This window comes from Ranitomeya imitator, chromosome 1 (assembly GCF_032444005.1).
Source record: "Ranitomeya imitator isolate aRanImi1 chromosome 1, aRanImi1.pri, whole genome shotgun sequence".
NCBI classification, from domain to species: Eukaryota; Metazoa; Chordata; class Amphibia; order Anura; family Dendrobatidae; genus Ranitomeya; species Ranitomeya imitator.
In genome coordinates, this window is record NC_091282.1 from 1,002,249,686 (window position 1) to 1,002,272,045 (window position 22,360).

Below are 22,360 nucleotides of genomic sequence, written 5' to 3' on the forward strand. Positions count from 1 at the left end.
CGAGAGTCTTATATTGGGAACTTGCGCTTTGAAGACAGAGTTATATGATGTCTTTGCACAATGTCATTGATGAATTGCTTGTTTCTGTGAAAACTCAAGGACTTTATTCCTAATGGAGCCAAATGGTGTTAGAAGAGGCTGAAGTGCACAGTGGACAGTGGTCCATTTGCTGTCTGTTGGGCCATTTGGCTGACCCTGGAGCATGCCGATTGCATTCCTGTTACTAGCCTAGCTGATAGTGGCTATTTGGTGACATAATGGGCAGATCATTACTTACACCATCTATCATGCAGCCCCACAGGTGACAGGTCCCCGGGGTCCAAGCTTAATTCCACTGGTGGTTTACAAGTCATATTAAGTGGTTAGGAGTTGTGTTAACCTTGCCAGTCTTTATTTATGGCAGGCAGACGTCTATAGCCGTTCTGGTCTGCTCCACGATGTTGTAAATTGTCTGACTTATGGCTTTTGTGCCGTCAGTGATATTTGTTCTTAAAATATGCATGTGATGTGTTATCATTGATCTCAGATTTGCTCTTCTAGGCAATTTTATGGTCCATTTAGTGAGCGGACATTAATTTATAACTTAAGTCTACCTGTAGTCTCTCAATTTCTCTGGCCACTGGTCTAGAGCTCTAGTTTAATATGTTGAACATTGCGGTGGGTTATTGAGCACCATGGTGGGTGATTTTAAATCAGACATGCTTTGCGGCCCACACTCTGTGCATGGATTGCGGCTTCGGAGATAAGGGAGCGGCCTGCAGCTCTTTTTCCAGCTCAGGATGAATATACTCTGGGTATAAATACCATCACCGTAATGAAATGATTGAGTTAGACAACTCATTTGGAAATAATTTAGGTTTCACTCAGCCACGGCTATACCCTGCTCCGCCACACAGGCTCACACAACTTATTTCCATAATGTGATATTGCAGTTTGTGATTTGCAAGGCCGTAAAGCCATAAAATCAATCATTTATCAATGAGCAAACCAAAACACATTTTACAGCGATCGCTAATAGACATGGTTAGTTTATGTCTTCAGCAGTAAAGTGGGATTACAGGAGAAGGACGATCATTTGGATGAATTAATTATAAAATATCAGGTGCCAGCTTACTCCAGCGACTTTGTATGATTATTTAATTCACTTGTTACCCCATAGTCCACATTGGTGTGCCAAGGGAAGGAAAAGTCAGCCAACAGGTGGACGAGACCACTGCCGGGCTCCTTCCTAGATAACGTCCCTCTCATTCTTTATAATATTGTATCCCAGACTTTCAGCATCACACGCCCAATAATAGTACTGGATGTTTCTGTAAAACGTGCTTAAATGTAGCAAAGGAAGGCTATTAAAATATGACCTTTAAATGTCTTCTCACACTTAGGCTGCAATTCATTAAAGTTGGGAAGGGACTATAAATAAAATGACTTCCTAGTTTATTATCTACGAGGCAATATACCCAATATATGCTGGGCGCACCTCTCATTCTGAGACACTGCCATCTATTTTCCCACCCTTTCCTTTACTAACATATTCAAGCCCTTTGCCCTTCTCCCATGGAGAAGGAACAATGTCTCATGAATACATGTCTCCTCTCACATCCAGTGCTATTCACCACCAGTTGATTTAAAATCGGTAATTTATTTTAGAGGCTTTTGCCTTCATTCCTCTAAAACCAACAAAGTCTGACAGCTGGTAATCATAATCCCTCATCTATCTATCTATCTATCTATCTATCTATCTATCTATCTATCTATCTAGAAATAAAAAACAAAAATGAGGCAGCACAAGCAAAGACAAAATGCAGTTGGTAGGTGCCAGCCTGCAGGTTACAGCACAATAACCTAATAATATAAATGCAAAAAAGCCAGCAACACACTTTTAACTTGCCATGTGTGCGAAAAAAACAACATTTTGGCTCCAAAGAGGCTCGAGAGAGGCTCTTTGGAGCCAAAACATTGTATTTGTTTTGCATACATGGCAAATGGCTTTTTTGCATCTGTCTACAAATATTGCAGTAACTTGAACTAGTGAATGATTATTAACTGACATCACGAAAGAGAGGTTCCTTCCTTCCTTCCTTCTACCCTTCAGTTTCATGCAAAAATATCCTTCTTTGTTCCTTCCCGCGTCTTCTTATTTTCTTCTTTCCTCCTGTTACATTTCTCTTTTCCTTTGCTGCCTTTCTTTCCTTCCTGTCACCTTAGTAAATTAATTGCTTCTTTCTGCCCCTCAGTTTCATGCAAAAAAAGTTTTCTTTCTTTCTTTCTTTCATTCTTTCTTTCTTTCTTTCTTTCTTTCTTTCTTTCTTTCTTTCTTTCTTTCTTTCTTTCTTTCTTTCTTTCTTTCTTTCTTTCTTTCTTTCTTTCTTTCTTTCTTTTTCTTTGTCCTTCCTTTCTTTTTCCTTCCTTTCTCTTTTCCTTCCTTTCTCTTTTTCCTTCCTTCCTTCCTTCCTTCCTTCCTTCCTTCCTTTCTCTTTTTCCTTCCTTCCTTCCTTCCTTCCTTCCTTCCTTCCTTCCTTCCTTCCTTCCTTCCTCTTTTTCTTTCCTTCCTTCCTTCCTTCCTTCCTTTCTCTTTTTCCTTCCTTCCTTCCTTCCTTCCTTCCTTCCTTTCTCTTTTTCCTTCCTTCCTTCCTTCCTTCCTTCCTTCCTTCCTTCCTTCCTTCCTTTCTCTTTTTCCTTCCTTCCTTCCTTCCTTCCTTCCTTCCTTCCTTCCTTCCTTCCTTCCTTCCTTTCTCTTTTTCCTTCCTTCCTTCCTTCCTTCCTTCCTTCCTTCCTTCCTTCCTTCCTTCCTTCCTTCCTTCCTTCCTTCCTTCCTTCCTTTCTCTTTTTCTTTCCTTCCTTCCTTCCTTCCTTCCTTTCTCTTTTTCCTTCCTTCCTTCCTTCCTTCCTTCCTTCCTTCCTTCCTTCCTTCCTTCCTTCCTTCCTTCCTTCCTCTCTCTTAACTGTCCCTTTCATGTTCCTTTTAGGTGCTGTGCAGGTATTTCACTCTTACTATCTAATTGTCTTTTTATCTCAATTTTATCTCCCTGTAGCTAATAATTCATATTGATTTTTCTTCCCATAAGAGTATTAAATTTATCCTAGCCTGTGAATAGTAAAGCGCAGTCAATCACACAGGAAAATAAAATCCTTACAATTATTTAATACGTTTTCTTCTCATTATTTTTATTTGCGCAACAGAGTATAAAAGATTGAAGTAGTCGGTTTCTGTATAAAGCCCTTTATGTTTCCCGTATCCCCCTCCTCAGCCCTTCTCCGATTCTTTAATCCCAGCTGCAGTTCACGTCTGAATTCTTCAACAGCTCACTGATCAGTAATTTATTTCCAGACTTCTGCATACTTATTATCAATGGAAGGTTAGGATGGAAGGCACCGCCACTATGTGCTACATTGCTTCATTTAAAATAAAAGTCATTACAAAGTGAGATTAATCTGTAATAAAAGCTCTTCCATTTGCTGCCCTTTCCCACTTGTTGATGATTCTGCTTTTTTTTTATTTTCACAAAGTGCATTTATGGCACCGAGATGACAGAACAGTTAACATTATGAATCTAATTATAACATAGGGCATTAGTTGAATACTAAATGGATATTATCACTGATGAAGCAGGAACGCGGTGACATAACACAAGACACACTATTAGTTTGTAAAAGTCAATGCTGATACATGCACACATGGGTGTACCAGACCTCATTCTGGCATTTACTCTCTGGGGGAAAAAATACATTAGGTTTAAATGCAGCTCTATGTAAAGCTACATCCACAAAATCACAAGGCACAAAATGGCGGCCGTCATAGTGGCAAAATGGTTGCTGAATCTGTGCTATCGATTCTCCTATAACTACGTGGATCTTTATGTAATTTGTATCAGAGAGGCTGTCCACCCTTGGGTACAATTGGTTTTTTTCTTCCTTAAAGGGAATCTGTCATAATGGAAATTAATTTCAATCTGCAGGCATCATGGTATGGATCAGGGAGAGCTGAGCAGTTTGATATATAGAATTGTGAGAAAAGATTCAGTATAACCTGTGTATTATTCATTGAATCCTCTTCTTTTTCTGAGATTTTCGGTCCAGTGGGCGGTCCTATCAGTGACTGGCAGCCATCTCTGTATGCACTCAAAGCTTTCAGTCACTGATAGGACCGCCCACTGGACCGAAAATCTCAGAAAAAGCAGAGGATTAAATGAATAAAACACAGGTTATACCGAATCTTTTCACATAAATATATTCATTACTCTACTCATAGCTCTATAATGTGGTGGCTGTAGACTGAACTATATTTCCATGATGACAGGCTCTCTTTAAATGTATGTGTTTTTGGCTAAAAAAAACATTAGTGTAGTTGGGTTTTATTCAAGATTTTGCACCTTTTGCCTTTTCATAGACTTTGTGTTGCCTTGTATTGCTGACTGCAGAATGGGTTAACTCAGAATCTGTCAGCGAGCTTGTTCCGACAGCCCAATGGGAGTTTCTAACCCTTTTATCACATCAAAGGTGAATGAGCATGGAAAGAAAGAGCCTTTGGTTTTTAATGGAACCCAATTGCAGAATGGTTTTTAGACCTAAATACATGCAGTCAAATGACATAAATGAAGATATATATATATACTAAATGGTGTCCCAATTCTAATGCATCGGGTATTCTAGAATATGTATTTATGTATGTATATAGCAGCCACATAGTATATAGCACATGCCACGTAGTATATAGGAGCCATGTAGTATATAGCAGACAAATACTACGTGGCCTGTGCTATATACTATGTGACTGCTATATACATACATATTGTAGAATACCCGATGCGTTATACAGGCCACACAATATATAACAGTGACCACGCAGTATATAACACAGCCACGTACTATATATAGCAGCCACGTAGTATATAACACTGGCCACATAATATATAGCACATCCCACGCAGTATATAGCAGCCACGTAATATAACACTGCCACGCAGTATATAACAGTGGCCACGTAATATATAGCACAGCCCATGCATTATAAAACACTGCCACGTAGTATATAACAGTGGCCACGTAATATATAGCACAGCCCATGCATTATAAAACACTGCCTATGTAGTATATAGCAGCCACGCGGTGTCTAACACAGCCCACGTAGTATAGAGCAGTGTGGGCACCATATCCCTGTTTAAAAAATAAATAAAATAAAAAATAGTTATATACTCACCCCCTGGGATCCACCGAAGCTCCGGTGATACGCGTGCGGCTGCCGCCATCTTCTGTTCCCAGGATGCATTGCGAAATTACCCAGATGACTTAGCGGTCTCGCGAGACCGCTAAGTCTTCTAGGTAATTTCGCAATGCATCGCTGGGAACGGAAGATGGCGGCAGGCGCGAGCGGCTCGGCAGACTACGGAGGGTGAGAATAGCAGGTTTGTTGTTTTTTTTTATTATTTTTAACATTACATTTTTTTTTACTATTGATGCCGCATAGGCAGCATCAATAGTAAAAAGTTGGAGACACACAGGGTTAATAGCAGTGGTTACGGAGTGCGTTACCCGCGTCATAACGCGGCCCATTACCGCCGACATTAACCCTGTGTGAGCGGTGACTGGAGGGGAGTATGCGGGCGCCGGGCACTGACTGCGGGGAGTAAGGAGCGGTCATTTTCTTCCGGACTGTGCCCATCTCTGATTGGTCGCGGCAAAACAGCCACGACCAATCAGCGACTTGGATTTCCATGACAGACAGAGGCCGCAACCAATGAATATCTGTGACAGACAGACAGAAGGACAGAAAGACGAAAGAGACCCTTAGACAATTATATAGTAGATATATATATACATATATACAGTCATGGCCAAAAGTATTAACACCCCTGCAATTCTGTCAGATAATACTCAGTTTCTTCCTGAAAATGATTGCAATCACAAATTCTTTGGTATTATTATCTTCATTTAATTTGTCTTAAATGAAAAAAACACAAAAAGAATTGTCCTAAAGCCAAATTGGATATAATTCCACGCCAAACATAAAAAAGGGGGTGGACAAAAGTATTGGCATCGTTTGAAAAATCATGTGATGCTTCTCTAATTTGTGTAATTAACAGCACCTGTAACTTACCTGTGGCACCTAACAGGTGTTGGCAATAACTAAATCACACTTGCAGCCAGTTGACATGGATTAAAGTTGACTCAACCTCTGTCCTGTGTCCTTGTGTGTACCACATTGAGCATGGAGAAAAGAAAGAAGACCAAAGAACTGTCTGAGGACTTGAGAAACCAAATTGTGAGGAAGCATGAGCAATCTCAAGGCTACAAGTCCATCTCCAAAGACCTGAATGTTTCTGTGTCTACCGTGCGCAGTGTCATCAAGAAGTTTAAAGCCCATGGCACTGTGGCTAACCTCCCTAGATGTGGACGGAAAAGAAAAATTGACAAGAGATTTCAACGCAAGATTGTGCGGATGTTGGATAAAGAACCTAGACTAACATCCAAACAACTTCAAGCTGCCCTGCAGTTCGAGGGTGCAACAGTGTCAACCCGTACTATCCGTCGGCATCTGAATGAAAAGGGACTGTATGGTAGGAGACCCAGGAAGACCCCACTTCTTACCCCGAGACATAAAAAAGCCAGGCTGGAGTTTGCCAAAACTTACCTGAAAAAGCCTAAAACGTTTTGGAAGAATGTTCTCTGGTCAGATGAGACAAAAGTAGAGCTTTTTGGGCAAAGGCATCAACATAGAGTTTACAGGAGAAAAAATGAGGCATTCAAAGAAAAGAACACGGTCCCTACAGTCAAACATAGCGGAAGTTCCCTGATGTTTTGAGGTTGCTTTGCTGCACTGGACTGCTTGACCGTGTGAATGGCATTATGAAGTCTGAAGACTACCAACAAATTTTGCAGCATAATGTAGGGCCCAGTGTGAGAAAGCTGGGTCTCCCTCAGAGGTCATGGGTCTTCCAGCAGGACAATGACCCAAAACACACTTCAAAAAGCACTAGAAAATGGTTTGAGAGAAAGCACTGGAGACTTCTAAGGTGGCCAGCAATGAGTCCAGACCTGAATCCCATAGAACACCTGTGGAGAGATCTAAAAATGGCAGTTTGGAGAAGGCACCCTTCACATATCAGGGACCTGGAGCAGTTTGCCAAAGAAGAATGGTCTAAAATTCCAGCAGAGCATTGTAAGAAACTCATTGATGGTTACCGGAAGCGGTTGGTCACAGTTATTTTGGCTAAAAGTCGTGCAACCAAGTATTAGGCTGAGGGTGCCAATACTTTTGTCTGGCCCATTTTTGGAGTTTTGCGTGAAATGATCAATGTTTTGCTTTTTGCTTCATTCTCTTTTGTGTTTTTTCATTTAAGATAAATTAAATGAAGATAATAATACCAAAGAATTTGTGATTGCAATCATTTTCAGGAAGAAACTGAGCATTATCTGACAGAATTGCAGGGGTGTTAATACTTTTGGCCATGACTATATATATATATATATATATATATATATATATATACAGTTAGGGCCAGAAATATTTGGACAGTGACACAAGTTTTGTTATTTTAGCTGTTTACAAAAACATGTTCAGAAATACAATTATATATATAATATGGGCAGAAAGTGCACACTCCCAGCTGCAATATGATAGTTTCCACATCCAAATCGGAGAAAGGGTTTAGGAATCATAGCTCTGTAATGCATAGCGTCCTCTTTTTCAAGGGACCAAAAGTAATTGGACAATGGACTCTAAGGGCTGCAATTAACTCTGAAGGCGTCTCCCTCGTTAACCTGTAATCAATGAAGTAGTTAAAAGGTCAGGGGTGGATTCCAGGTGTGTGGTTTTGCATTTGGAAGCTGTTGCTGTGAGCAGACAACATGCGGTCAAAGGAACTCTCAATTGAGGTGAAGCAGAACATCCTGAGGCTGAAAAACAAGAAAAAATCCATCAGAGAGATAGCAGACATGCTTGGAGTAGCAAAATCAACAGTTGGGTACATTCTGAGAAAAAAGGAATTGACTGGTGAGCTTGGGAACTCAAAAAGGCCTGGGCGTCCACGGATGACAACAGTGGTGGATGATCGCCGCATACTTAATTTGGTGAAGAAGAACCCGTTCACAACATCAACTGAAGTCCAGAACACTCTCAGTGAAGTAGGTGTATCTGTCTCTAAGTCAACAGTAAAGAGAAGACTCCATGACAGTAAATACAAAGGGTTCACATCTAGATGCAAACCATTCATCAATACCAAAAATAGACAGGCCAGAGTTAAATTTGCAGAAAAACACCTCAAGAAGCCAGCTCAGTTCTGGAAAAGTATTCTATGGACAGATGAGACAAAGATCAACCTGTACCAGAATGATGGGAAGAAAAAAGTTTGGAGAAGAAAGGGAACGGCACATGATCCAAGGCACACCACATCCTCTGTAAAACATGGTGGAGGCAACGTGATGGCATGGGCATGCATGGCTTTCAATGGCACTGGGTCACTTGTGTTTATTGATGACATAAGAGCAGACAAGAGTAGCCGGATGAATTCTGAAGTGTACCGGGATATACTTTCAGCCCAGATTCAGCCAAATGCTGCAAAGTTGATTGGACGGCGCTTCATAGTACAGATGGACAATGACCCCAAGCATACAGCCAAAGCTACCCAGGAGTTCATGAATGCCAAAAAGTGGAACATTCTGCAATGGCCAAGTCAATCTCCAGATCTAAACCCAATTGAGCATGCATTTCACTTGCTCAAATCCAGACTTAAGACGGAAAGACCCACAAACAAGCAAGACCTGAAGGCTGCGGCTGTAAAGGCCTGGCAAAGCATTAAGAAGGAGGAAACCCAGCGTTTGGTGATGTCCATGGGTTCCAGACTTAAGGCAGTGATTGCCTCCAAAGGATTTGCAACAAAATATTGAAAATAAAAATATTTTGTTTGGGTTATGTTTATTTGTCCAATTACTTTTGACCTCCTAAAAGGTGGAGTGTTTGTAAAGAAATGTGTACAATTCCTACATTTTCTATCAGATATTTTTGTTCAACCCTTCAAATTAAACGTTACAATCTGCACTTGAATTCTGTTGTAGAGGTTTCATTTCAAATCCAATGTGGTGGCATGCAGAGCCCAACTCGCGAAAATTGTGTCACTGTCCAAATATTTTTGGCCCTAACTGTATATATATATATATATATATATATATATACACAATTGTCCTCAGAGATGGTAGCACAAATGGCTTCTTTCTTTAAATATTGTATGCCATAGGCCATATTACTAGAAAAAAAAGTAAAAATGTAAAAAATGTACGTGCCTTTCCCCAGTACTGGTGATTCGGAGGCTTCGCTGTGCTTCTCCTCCCTTGTATAATATTGGTATAAAGCTGTGTGCACACAGTTGGTACGGGGAGCACATTAGCATACATATGGCATTGTGTACACAAGCATTACTGCACAATTATCCACAACCCCACAGTGCATGTCTCTGTGCAAATCAATCACGGGCCGGGGCTCGCGCCTTTTATTGCTGTTCTTTCAGCCAAACAAATGTTTGGTGCCAGGGACAAATACTGGATATATATTAGGAAGAAGAACCATTCCGGGGTACTATTCCTTATTTATACACTAATTCCCGACTTTCATATTATTGTATGTTAGTCAGCAAATATGAATGTGATTGAAGGCAATGAGTAGATTCCAAAGAAGGCAAGGAAGTCATGTCACAGTCTCCTCAAAAGGATGTTGGAATCAATCAGAATGTCAGATGTCCCTCACTGAGGGTATGTGTCCACGATCAGGATGGCCGGCGGTATCGTCGGAGCGGCTTAGCCGCTCTGCGGTAAGCCCCGCCCCCTTCTGGATACGCAATGATGCCGGATGTGTTCTTTGCACACATCCGGCATCATCGCTCCCCACCATAGCGCCCTGTGCTATATCTTGCGGCGACGCAGCGTCGCCGCAAGATATACGGACATGCTGCGATCTGAAAAGACGCGCAGCATGTCCGGAGTCGCAGGGCCGCCGCGTGCGTGTTACCACGCATAGTGGAGACGGGATTTCATTCAATCCCCTCCACTATGCTGTAACATCTGGACGCTGCGTGTTTGACGCTGCGTCCCTATGCAGCGTCAAACACGCAGCGTTTACTGCACGTGGACACATACCCTAAGTCTTCATAGGGTTAGGGACATAGAACAGGCCGGGGCGGTGAGGACCTGTGTGTGCTGGAAAACATGCAGTGATTTCTCAATGGTATCAGCTTCCTCATCTAACGTTACATGAGTAATATAGCTAGTCATGGGCACGTGCCTCAGGAGCTCCCCGAGTCTGGAGGTTCAGGAGGTGGCCTCCAAACATGGGGTGCACGATCAAATCATTTCACGGTGCCATTTCATAGAGAGGACTAAAAAGCTGGAAGCTTTAAAGTGACTATGAAATGGCATGAGGCATAATGGTAAAGGAAATAGGGAAAGGAAAAAAGAAGAGAAAGGAAGAAGAGGAAGAGAGAGAAGTAATGAAGAAAGAAAGAGCTAAAGGAAATAAAAAAGAGGGAGAAAAGGCAGAAAGGAAGGGAGAGAAGCAATGAAGAAAGAGGTAAAGGAAGTAAAGAAGAGGGAGAAAAGGCAGAAAGGAAGGAGAGGAAGGGAGAGAAGGAATGAAGAAAGGTAAAGAAGAGGGAGAAAAGGCAGAAAGGAAGGGAGAGAAGCAATGAAGAGAGGTAAAGGAAGTAAAGAAGAGGAAGGGGAGGAAGAAAATGCAGACAGGAAGGAAGGAACATAGATTTGTTTTCAACCATTCTCTGCCATTGGGAGGTATAAAAGAAATTCTACTTAGCTTTGCTGTTAGATACTGAAATATCAGTTGTTGAAAATCTGTAGAAAAAAATCTTTCCATTTTAATAAATATTTCTCCTTCAGAAAAATCCAGAAACCTTCCATGGCCACATTAGGTATGCCCTCTGATGTTTCATACAAGATTCCCCCAATTACATCTCATCAGGCTGGTGGACACAAGCGTTCGGCTGTAGAGATGAATAAATCAGCCGGTAATATTGACCTTTCTGGTACTTCCAGACTCCGGCCTGATGAATACTACTTCAGCATGTCTCATGGCCAAGGGCGAGATTCTGAATTATACCAACCTGTGAACTACACGGCAGTATAGAATTAGCTAATTGGGGAGCTGGGACTTTATGTAACCCTACTTATCTATCGTCTATCAACTTGATATATGAAGAATGTAATGAAGGGTGCTTTAATACACCCAACACACCATTTAATAGCTCATTATCCATCTAGAGATTAACTAATCATTACATTGAGTATTATCGATGCAAGTGATTATTTATTACTGTGAGTATATAAGTGCTTTTAGAATCTCAATTCATTGATTTTTGCTATTAGTTATCTGTTAGAGGTCTAGGTATCAGGCTTTTACCATAGACTAAAATCAGTGCTGTAATTTTTTTAATTTACAAAATAAACAATAATAAGAATAATATATAAAAAAATAAGCTGCCTATCCTTGCAATGGGTGTGATGCTATTATTTATTTTATCGACTCAAATGTGCCCCCTACAGGAGCTGATCTGTTCTCCAACTGTACAGAAGAGTGTAAAGCTCTGGGCCATTCGGATCGCTGCTGGATGCCTTCTTTTGTACCTTCCAGTGATGGCCGCCAGGCGGCAGACTACCGCAGCAATCTTCATGTGCCCGGCATGGACTCTGTTCCGGACACTGAAGTGTTTGAAGCACCCGAGGTGCCTCCAGGAGGGGAGAGATCCTTTTCTACTTTTGGAAAGGAGAAGGCATTACAAGGGCTGGCAGGAGTAGGCAATGGAAATGGAGGAGGGAATACACAGGAGAGAAAGGAGCTGGATGGCCTGCTCTCCGGGACCAGAGCGCCTTACAAGCCCCCCTATCTGAGTAAGTACTTGAAATTGCCTCCTTAGTTAAAATAACTTGAATAATTGGGAAGAGTTACTCATAGTAACACTTACTGCTTTCGTTCTACAACCATTGGTTGATGTGGATGTCGTCACTGACCATTTGCCATACTGTTTAGTAAATCTTTACAATCTTTAGAGAGGGCTACCATAGGATTATTGTTGCATACTATTCTGAACATGTTGCCTCTAATGAATTTCTAGACATTTCTCACATTTCTAGAATCTTCTTTGTCCCGAAGGACTTTACAATTGGAGTCATTACACCATGTTCATTTGGGTATTTGGGGATTCGTAGTTAAGGAATTGGCATGTTCTGTATAACCATTAAGTAAAGTGGAGTGTGAAGTAAATGAATGGTGTAGTTGAGCAACAAGATTCTTAACCGAGCGTTAATTTCAGTTGTCCGTTACCCCCAGACCAGTGCATTGTGGAACTTTTTCTACTTCATCCAAAATGCTTCTGATTAGTAGGCCCATAATGATGCCACGGAGCCTACTAATCAGAAGCAGGTAGTAGGAGGTCCACTGTGCTCTGGTCCGGCGGCCACGACCGACCAACATGGCCACTGAACCAGGGTCCTGTGAATCTTAAACTCAATAGTTATATAAAAAAGTCTCAATATTTATATATGAAGTGAAATCCAGAAATCTAAGCAGTTCTATTCTAACATCTCATCCGAATAACAATCTAAACTCTAGGACAAAGCTGCATTTTTAATGGATAATGGGCCGTGCCATGAATTAAAAATGTTTTGGAGAGACTGGGAAGATCCCTCAGAGTCTAAATATATGGCAATAAATCTATCAGTGATTTTAGAAGTTGTATTTTGGCTTTTATTTTATTATAAATAATTGAAATCATCGATCTAGAAAATGTCTTGAGTAACAATAGTCAAACATGGAGCGGTGTTTTTAAGTTAATAACACGACTGTGACTGTGTGGCTTTACGCGACGTGAAACCAGGTCGTTCCTCTGTCATTTGCTGTATTTTTCCAGGGTTACAAAAAGCCCAAACGCTGAAATGAGTAATTAGTGAACTAGACTTGTTTTTGTGTCAGTGTGACAGTCGGCGTGCGCTTGTCCTATTCCTCTTTCTCTTTATTGGTCTCGTTAGCCCGGTTTCTTTCATGTATTCTATTTGGAATGTTTTCGCCATTTTTTACCTCGTCTGACAGTCCCATTCTTTCTATCTATCAATACGCACTGCTCTGGGCTCTTCCTTGTACACCATTGATGGATTTCATCACTCTCCTCCCACAGGATGCCTTTGTACTTCACACCGTTTGTTCTTCAGCAAAGTAAAGCTCCATCATAATCCCCTCGTAGTTCTATATTTCCATTCACCCTCCTCTTTACCCTTCATGCTTCGACCTCTTTATTAGGCATATTATTTCTGTCTTCTAAAGTACAACAAATTTTAATTTTCACTTTGATTTTCTATTTTGCATCAGTAATAGAGACTTGGAGAAACTTAATTGCCAGCTCTAATAGTACCATAGGACTCTTACACTAATTTCCCACAGACCCAATGCAGCGGTGTAATATTACCTTACTCCTTTTGTGTCTGTGTAATAGTAGATCTAACAATTATATAATTCTGGTACTTCCTTCATGAACTAGAAGGCTCAGTATTAACAGTGCCGCAGGTCCCTCCGACTGTATATTTAGTTCTGGGTAATGTCGGTGCAAGAAAAGGTGTTCTCTACAGACACAATGTAAGGTTCACGTGACTGTGAGGGCCGGGAAATGTATCCAAACTTGATAAACTCATAAGGAATATTCAGTATTTCAAAGAAGAAATGTGGGTATGTTGGCAAAGAATGTGCTGGATTCAGAGATATAAGAATCAGATACACTTTATTTTCTATGCTTTCCCTGGTTGATCCGACATCTTCCTCAGGAGGAAAAAAAAAGTTTTATAGCTCCTGAAGAAAATGTCGCTCAACCTGGAAATGTGAAGAGGATAAATTGCAAATAATGTTTATATCTCTGAATCCAGTGAATTCTCCTCGAGCAGCCCAGCGCACCCACCTTTGATATATATCTACCCTGGATTCCTTTAACCAGCACAGCAGCAATAGCTGGATCATTTTATTTAAAGAGAATCTCTCTGCAGGTTTTTGCTATGTAATCTGAGGACAGCATGAGGAAGGGATTGAAAGACAGATTTCAACAATGTGTCACATGTCACGCTGTGTGCTGTTGTTTACTTACAGTGAAGGTTTTATCACCTGGTGACTATCATTGTCTGAACTACATCAGCGCATGCTTGCTAGTCCAACTCCGCCCTTCCTGTGATAAGCAGCTCACTGCCTATAGACAATGAAAATTAAGAGCCTGGTTTTGCACGGAGTTAGCAGGCCTGAACCCAGCAAATTAAGTGTTACATTGTTGGACTAAAGGTCCATTTGCCTACATCAGGCTGCTCTCAGATGAGGTAGCAAAAACCTGCTGACAGATTCCCTTTAAAGGCACCACATTTTCCCCATATAAATTATGGCCAGTATCTCTCAGCCCTCTGGTACAGCATTCAAGTATGCTGCATATGTGTCCCCAATACGCGCTGTGCAGCACAAAAAAGCTTTTAGTATTCTCATAGATGGCGTACTCCGATCCTATGGGCGTCTCTGGTCTTGATCTGGCACCTCCCCTCTTCTCACAATCGCCATCCTCCTGCCCTGCTTGATGTGGGTGCAGATATAACTTGGCACTCAGACAGGATTGCAGTGAGTAAGGATTCTTTTATTTTGGCAAACTTAAAGGTGAAACGTTTTCTTACAATTATACCTTCACCAGAACTGGTTGCCACTGGTTATTAGGTGTGCTGCATAAGGAAGCGCAGGGGTCTGCTTGTCGCTGTAGGGAGGCGCGTCCTACGTCATCTACACAGTGTCCCCCATCCTGCTGCTGCGCTGGCACAATTCTCTCTGTCCTGCTGTAGGCAAAGTCCCATAGGTGAAGCTGGCGCATGTGCACTGCAGTACTTAGCCCGTGTAGGAGCGCGATGGAGGATACTGTGTGGACGACAGGACGCATCATCCTTATGAATTAGCTCAGGAGGACAGTGGAGAGGAGGCGCCCATTGGACCAGACCATGTCGTCTGTTGGTATAATAAATCCTCCTTTTTGTGCCTTGCAGAGTGTATTGGGGACATATATACAGAATGCTGTACCAGAGGGCCCTACTTTATATGGGGATAACCTGGCGGCAGGTTTCCTTTAAATCTTAGTGCTATCCCTCTCACAGCACCACAAGGTGAGCTCAGAAGAACACTTAAAAACCGCATGTCCCCTAGGTAATGCGCTATGTGTGCATTTTTTTTGCTATTAACAGTCATAGATTCCAAATCTGAAGGCGTTCATCAGTATGTCTCCATTCCAGCGTTCGGTATGCTACGTTTTCTGGAGGTATTTCAGGTCAACCACTCCTGACTAACCATAAATACAAAGTCATTTATAAGCTCTATATGCTGGAGGCCAGGGTGTGTAATGCATGCATACTGAGTAAGTGAAGGACTTGGCAAGCGGAAAGAAGGTGATGTCTCCGGAGACACCTTGATCAAGGGTATACAGTATGTAAACTGACTGCTTGAAGATGACAAACGAGGTGTGATGATTCGCTGTTGAAAGGCTACAAGTAGCACACGCATTTGGCATGCAGCTCACCATTAGCTCTAATTATTTTGCTGTTGTAGATGGCATTGAAAAGAAAAGACTAACTATTCCTTGTCTTGCAGCTGAACAGCTCTGTATTAACATGTATAACATACACAGGATCAGCTTGTGTTATTAGGGTCAGACATTTTCCTGGACTTCACATTGAAGTGATCACTTTGTAGAGTACAGTCAATCAGTCTTTCTCCAGCCTCGAATGGCTGTGTAAAGGGACATATATTACCTAGTAGCTGAAGAGCCCGGCGTTGCCTGGGCATAGTAAATATCTGTGGTTAGTTATAGCACCTCACTTTATTCTCTCATTTTCCCATCACACCTCTCATTTTCCCCCTCACTCCTCTCATTTCCCCCTCACTCCTCTCATACCCCCTAACACTTGTCATTTCGACCTCACATCTGTCATTTTCCGATCACTTCACTATTTTCCCTCACTCCCCTCATTTTGCACTCACACCTCTCATTTTCACCTCACACCTCTCATTTTCACATCACACCTCTCATTTTCACCTCACACCTCATTTTCCCCTCAGTATATACATGTTTGTCATCTCCCAGGTTGCGCTAACGCAATGTCTTTTTCGGGGTCGCGTTAAACGTCCCCGCTCTCGCAGATCCCCGATCTGCGAGAGCGGGGAATGGACCTCGGGCGCGCCGCGGACGCTGCAAGCAGCGTCCGAGGCGCGCTACAAAAGAACGGCACATCGCTAGCACGTGCCGAAAATGACACGCGCTAGCAATGCGCTTTAACATTGCGGGCAATGGGAGCGCTAACGGACGCGTTGCACGGCGTTAATTTCGCCGTGCAACGCTGTCCGCTAGCGCTCACATTAAAACGCAATGTGAACCTAGCCTTATATAGTATACACCTGTATGTCATCTCCTGTATATAGTATATACCTGTATGTCATCTCCCATGTAAATAGTATATACCTGCTGTATCTCATCTCCTCCTGTATATTGTATATACCTATTTGTCATCTCCTCCTGTGTATAGTATATACCTGTATGTCATCTCTTCTGTATATAATATATACCTGTATGTCATCGCCGGTATATAGTATATGCCTGTATATCATCTCCCCTGTATATAGTATACACCTGCTGTATGTCATTTCCTCCTGTATATACTTATGTGTCTCCTCTTTTATATAGTATCTGTATGTCATCTCCTCCTGTATAAAGTATATACCTGTATGTCATCTCCTCCTGTATATAGTATATACCTGTGTGTCATCTGCTCCTGTATATAGTATATACCTGTTTGTCATCTCCCCTGTACATAGTATGTACCTGTATGTCATCTCCTCCTGTTTATAGTATATATCTGTGTGTCATCTCTTCCTGTATTAGACCTTGTTCACACGTTATTTGGTCAGTATTTTTACCTCAGTATTTGTAAGCTAAATTGGCAGCCTGCTAAATCCCCAGCCAACAGGAAGCCCTCCCCCCTGGCAGTATATATTAGCTCACGCTTACACATAATCGACAGGCCATGTGACTGACAGCTGCTTTATTTCCTATATCGTACACTTATGGTACGTCTTAAGTATGTGCAAGTTTTGTGTGAGGCAACTTTTGCATGTGTTGCAACTTTTGTGCATGTGGCAATTTTTCTGCGTGTGCAAGTTTTGCCTGTGGCGAGTTTTCCATGAGGTGAGTTTTGCACGTGTGGCGAGTTTTGCGTGAGCCTAGTTTTGCATGTGGCGAATTTTGCGCGTGGTAAGTTTTGAGTGGCGACTTTTATGTTTTGACTGTTATGCGGCCAGGTTGGTGTATGCGTGGTGAAATGTGTGCTGAGGGTGGTATATGTGTTCAAGCACGTGGTAGAGTGTGGCGCATTTTGTGTGTGTTCATATCCTCCGTGTGTGGTGAGTATCCCATGTTGGGGCCCCACCTTGGCAACTGTACGGTATATACTCTTTGGCGCCATCGCTCTCATTCTTTAAGTCCCCCTTCTTCACATCTGGCAGCTGTCAATTTGCCTCCAACACTTTTCCTTTCGCTTTTTCCCCATTATGTAGATAGGGGCAAAATTGTTTGGTGAATTGGAACGCGCGGGGTTAAAATTTCGCCTCACAACATAGCCTATGACGCTCTCGGGGTCACACACACACACACACACACACACACACACACACACAAACAAACACACTCAGCTTTATATATTAGATATATTGACTAATTCCATCTCTAAGGGTATGTTTCCACGTGCAGGAAACGCTGCGTGTCTGACGCTGCATAGAGCCGCAGCGTCAGACACGCAGCGTCCAGATGTTACAGCATAGTGGAGGGGATTGAATGAATGAAATCCCGTCTCCACTATGCGTGGTAACACGCACGCGGCGGCCCTGCGACTCCGGACATGCTGCGCGTCTTTTCAGATCGCAGCATGTCCGTATATTTTGCGGCGTCGCTGCAAGATATAGCACAGGGCCCTGTGGTGGGGAGCGATGATCCCGGATGTGTGCTATGAACACATCCGGCATCATCGCGTCCCAGAAAGGGGGCGGGGCTTACCGCAGAGCGGCTAAGCCGCTCCGGCGATACCGCTGGCCATCCTGAAAGTGGACACATACCCTAACGACTCTTATTTCTTGTTTCCATCAGTTTTTATTTTATCATTGTAAATGCTTCATTCTGTTTTCTGTACATGATGGTTGACCATCTTGCCTGGACTTATGTTAATATGCCTATAATAAGAGGATGTAAAAGACAGTTTCATCATAAAAACATGATTCCTTTATTCATAAATTATTAAAATAACTTCAATTCAATTACAAATAAAACACCATTACTAGCCATCAGAGACATGCTTTACAGCAGCTCCTTGGGCCATAGAGCGTTATTGACTTTTTGTGGGTCTAGTTCTGTGATCAGTGCAGAAGTCATTGTGTCTTTGGTGTGGTGGAAGTGAGTTGTACATAACCCATAGTAAATGGTGGATCCTGTATGTACACTATATGCACATTGCCATTTCCGTGTGTGTTTCCACAATTTCTCCCCAGCAACAAGCTCGCTGTCTTGGTGTCATATTTGATTCAGTTCTTTCCTTCACTCCCCACGTCTGTTAACTCCCCTCTCATGTCACCTACGCCTCAAAAACATTTCTAGAATTAGACCTTTTCTTACATTTGACTCGGCAGAAACTTACTGTAGCTCTTATTCATTCTCGTCTGGACTGTTATCTCCCTCTTACATTAGCTCTCCCCTCTCTAATCCCTCCTGAATGCAGCAACCAGGATCAGATTCCTTTCCAGCCGCTACACTGATGCCTCTACGCTGCGCCAGTCGTTGCACTCATTGCCCATCCAATACAGCGTTCAGTAGAAACTTATCACTCTCGCTCACAAAGCTCTCCATGGTTCAGTATCCCCGTACCTCTCCGCCCTCATCTCAGTCTACCACCCTACCCATGCCCTCCATTCTGTTAATAGCCTAAAACTAAGGACAATTCGATTACTTCCCAATACCCAGTTTTAAGTGTGGCCTAAAAACGCATTTCTGTAGCCTGGCCTATTGCCCCACCTCACTAATCTAACTATCCCCATTTGGCCCACACACATTTTTTTTTCAATATCATGACCCCTCGTAGCATCTGTTCACACCCTCCATGCACTAGCTGTCTTTGTGCTGTACACATACTGGCTGGTGACCACTTCATGCAGCGTTATGTGCAGACCTTAGTTAGTATATTATGGCTGTATCATACAATCTAAGCATATTTTACCATTTACCTTTCGTGCCTCTTCTATTACAAGCTTGTGAGCAGGACCCTCACTCCTTTTTGTATCTGAGTTGTGTTATTCTGTAATGTCCTTATTGTCTGTACATGTCACCTCTAAAATTGTAAAGTGCTGCAGAATATGATGGTACTAAATAAATAAAATTTATTATTATTATTGGGACAACTACACATTACACCTACAGGAGCTTTCGGATTGTAAAACTATAGGCATTAATGTGGTGTTTGTCCAACTTTTGCAAAAATGTTGGAGTGTTCGTGTCTGATTTTTTTGCCCAGTGAATTTGTGAGGTCAGGCACTGATGTTTTACGACAAGACTTTCTGCCCCCATGTTATGGTGCTCTCGTATGAGGCAGCATGAATCTGGTGAGAGATTCTCTTTTAAATAATCACAAAATAGAGTAATTCGCAGTCCCCTCTTAGCTACACTAAGCATAATGTAATAATGTGTACCCTTTTTTGCCAGGAATTTTCATTTTACCCCTTAACGACAAGTGCCATACGTACTGAACTCGGTAGGCGCAGTGAATAGAGCAAGCTCAGGAGATTAGCCAGCACCATTCCCGGCAGAATATGCCTGCTATTCAGTAGAGATTGAAGAATCGATTCACGAGACTGTGATCCATTTGCCAGGTCAGTAATGTGTGGCCACTGGATAGGAGGATTTCGAGTCTCCTTACCTCCTGGCATTCCCAGCTCTTCTTTTGATCAGCCAGGCTGGTGTGACTTCATGTGTGCGTCCCACTGCAATGATGAAGGACAAGGAATCCTAGGAAGTAAGGAGAGTCATAGGCCTATCGTCCAGCAGTCACAGATTACTTACCTGGCCAATCCACCAGAGTACTGCTCTGTTCCTTGGGTCCATCGCCCTGCCCCACTCTGAGACATCATCATGGGTTGCTGATAGCCAGGGGTATGCTGAAAAGCAGTCTGGCTGGCATTCTTAGGAGACAATGATCTATCCTACAAATGTATAATGGGGTATATTATAGGCAATCCGATGATCACAAACTGTAGAAGGACTGAAAAAAAAATAAGTATTTTACTACACACAGAGAACATATTGGTACTTTTCCAGTTGTGAAATTTAAAAAACAAAACCCTACAGAGAGGTACTTTAAAGCTAAGCTACATATGATGACATAGATGTGTAACACCTATAATAATTGTACTAAATTCAGCTTAAACCTCCCAGGAGAAGTTTCGGACTGACACCAAAGATGTATGGGGTGAAATGAAACAGTGATGAGGATTTTTTTTATACCGAGCAAATAATATAAACTTTATGCTATGTGTCAGAGCTTGTACTCTCTGTCTGTACCCTGGTAATTTCCTAGATCCAGCATGTACGGTACAAAGAACAGTTTGTAGGCAGACAATGCTGAATATCCATTCTATGTGTTATTGTGGATGCTTATGAACAATGATTGTAGAGAGACTGAGGGAAGTGTTCTTCACAACAGTAAAAGCTTTTCCACAATGAGAAGATGTAGGTCAATGCTTCAAGGATTCCCAAACAATTTTACCCAGATTACATATGCAGGCCTATTTTAATTGTATTTTTTTTTCTCATTTCGAAAGATGTAAAGACTCTTTTGTATTCAATGAGAGCTAATTTTTGATGAACAGACAATGGGAGCACATATAATGTGGAAATCGTCCAATGTTTTGTAAAAGACACTAAATAATGATCTGAGTACTAGCTTGGAAATTCAAAACTATTTTATGCCTAGTCGAAAAAAGGATATATCAATCACAAGAAATGTATGGCCAACTGATGCTGGGATTGCTAACTGCGCTCTTCGTGCATTAGGTGCACAAAACCTATGGATTGCTTCAGTTTAGTGATACATTTCACCCCAACCCCAATATGTCATATGTTACATATGGTATATATAGCTAAATCCATGGTGTATGTTAAAGGGTTGTAGAGGAGCATGGTGTCTCAGTGGTTAGCACTGTGCCTTTGCAGCGCTGGAGACTTAAGTTCAGATCTCACCAAGGACAACTTCTGCAAAGGGTTTGTATGTTCTCCCCATGTTTTCGTTGGTTTCCTCCAAGTTCTCCGGTTTTCTTTCACACTCCAAAGACATACTGATAGGGAATTTAGATTGTGAGCCCCAAAAGGGACTGGGGTTATAATGTCTGTAAAGTGCTGTGAAATATGATGGTGCCATATAAGCAAAGCCTAAGAAATGCTTAGACAATATTCCCCAGTGTAAAATAAAAATAACAGATGGTCACATCCCACACTGGTGCCATATCAGCGATGATTGTGCTGGTCTTTCGAAGCGCTGTGACCACCAGTGTCCTGTAGCTTAGACGTCTGAGGTTTGTCCCAAGGAAGTGTGGGCAAAGCAGGCCATCATTGACCATTGATCTACTGCAGTGCTCACATGGCAAAACAATGTCCTATGATCCTCAGCAGGCTCAGGTGGTGGGAATGCCGTAGGTTTGGGAGGTGAATATGTGTTCATAGTATTTAGAAAGTGGTTGAACAAGGAGTAGAAAATCCCTTGAATAATTCTCATTGACTGATTTCCTACTACAGTAGACTGAGAGTGTGACCGACAACTCTGAAATAAACCTTAATAGATGTTCTCTGGTTTGTCTGAATGCCAACGAAAATCTGAAATGTGGCCTAATTCCCACATAAGTCACTGAAAAACAACTGCTCCATAAAATTGTTATTTTTATTAGATACGGTATCCTTGAAAATCCATGTAGAATTTATACAGTACATTGTGCATGGATTTTAATGCGTATCTAATAAAAATCCTTTTTTTTATGGAGTAGTGTTTGTTTTTCTGGGATTTCAATATATATATTCCTCTTTATGAGACCACTTCCTCTCTGTGATTTTCTCTAATTCCCACAGAACGTTTTTCAACTATTTTGTGCCCCTGTGAGCGAGGTTAGATTTTATTTACTAGAATTTCTTTTTTTTCCTGTACTTATAGGCTTATATTAGCAGAAATTCCTTTGTAAATATATCTCTTATTTCCCTTAGCATTTCCAAATTTCTGAATGTTT

At 41.8% G+C, this 22,360-nt stretch overlaps 1 protein-coding gene across 3 annotated transcripts in view; it reads left to right on the top strand.

Annotated features, from left to right (window-relative positions):
* PCDH10 (protocadherin 10) overlaps nt 1-22,360 on the top strand; it is an 86,425-nt gene that overhangs the window by 13,256 nt on the left and 50,809 nt on the right. For 2 of the 3 annotated variants that reach the window (XM_069743952.1, XM_069743951.1), the window contains exon 4: nt 11,542-11,886. The exons of the other annotated variant lie outside the window; for it this stretch is intronic. In XM_069743952.1, the coding sequence (XP_069600053.1) occupies nt 11,542-11,886 (345 nt within the window). The remainder of the gene's footprint in view (nt 1-11,541; nt 11,887-22,360) is intronic. 3 annotated transcript variants of the gene reach the window in all.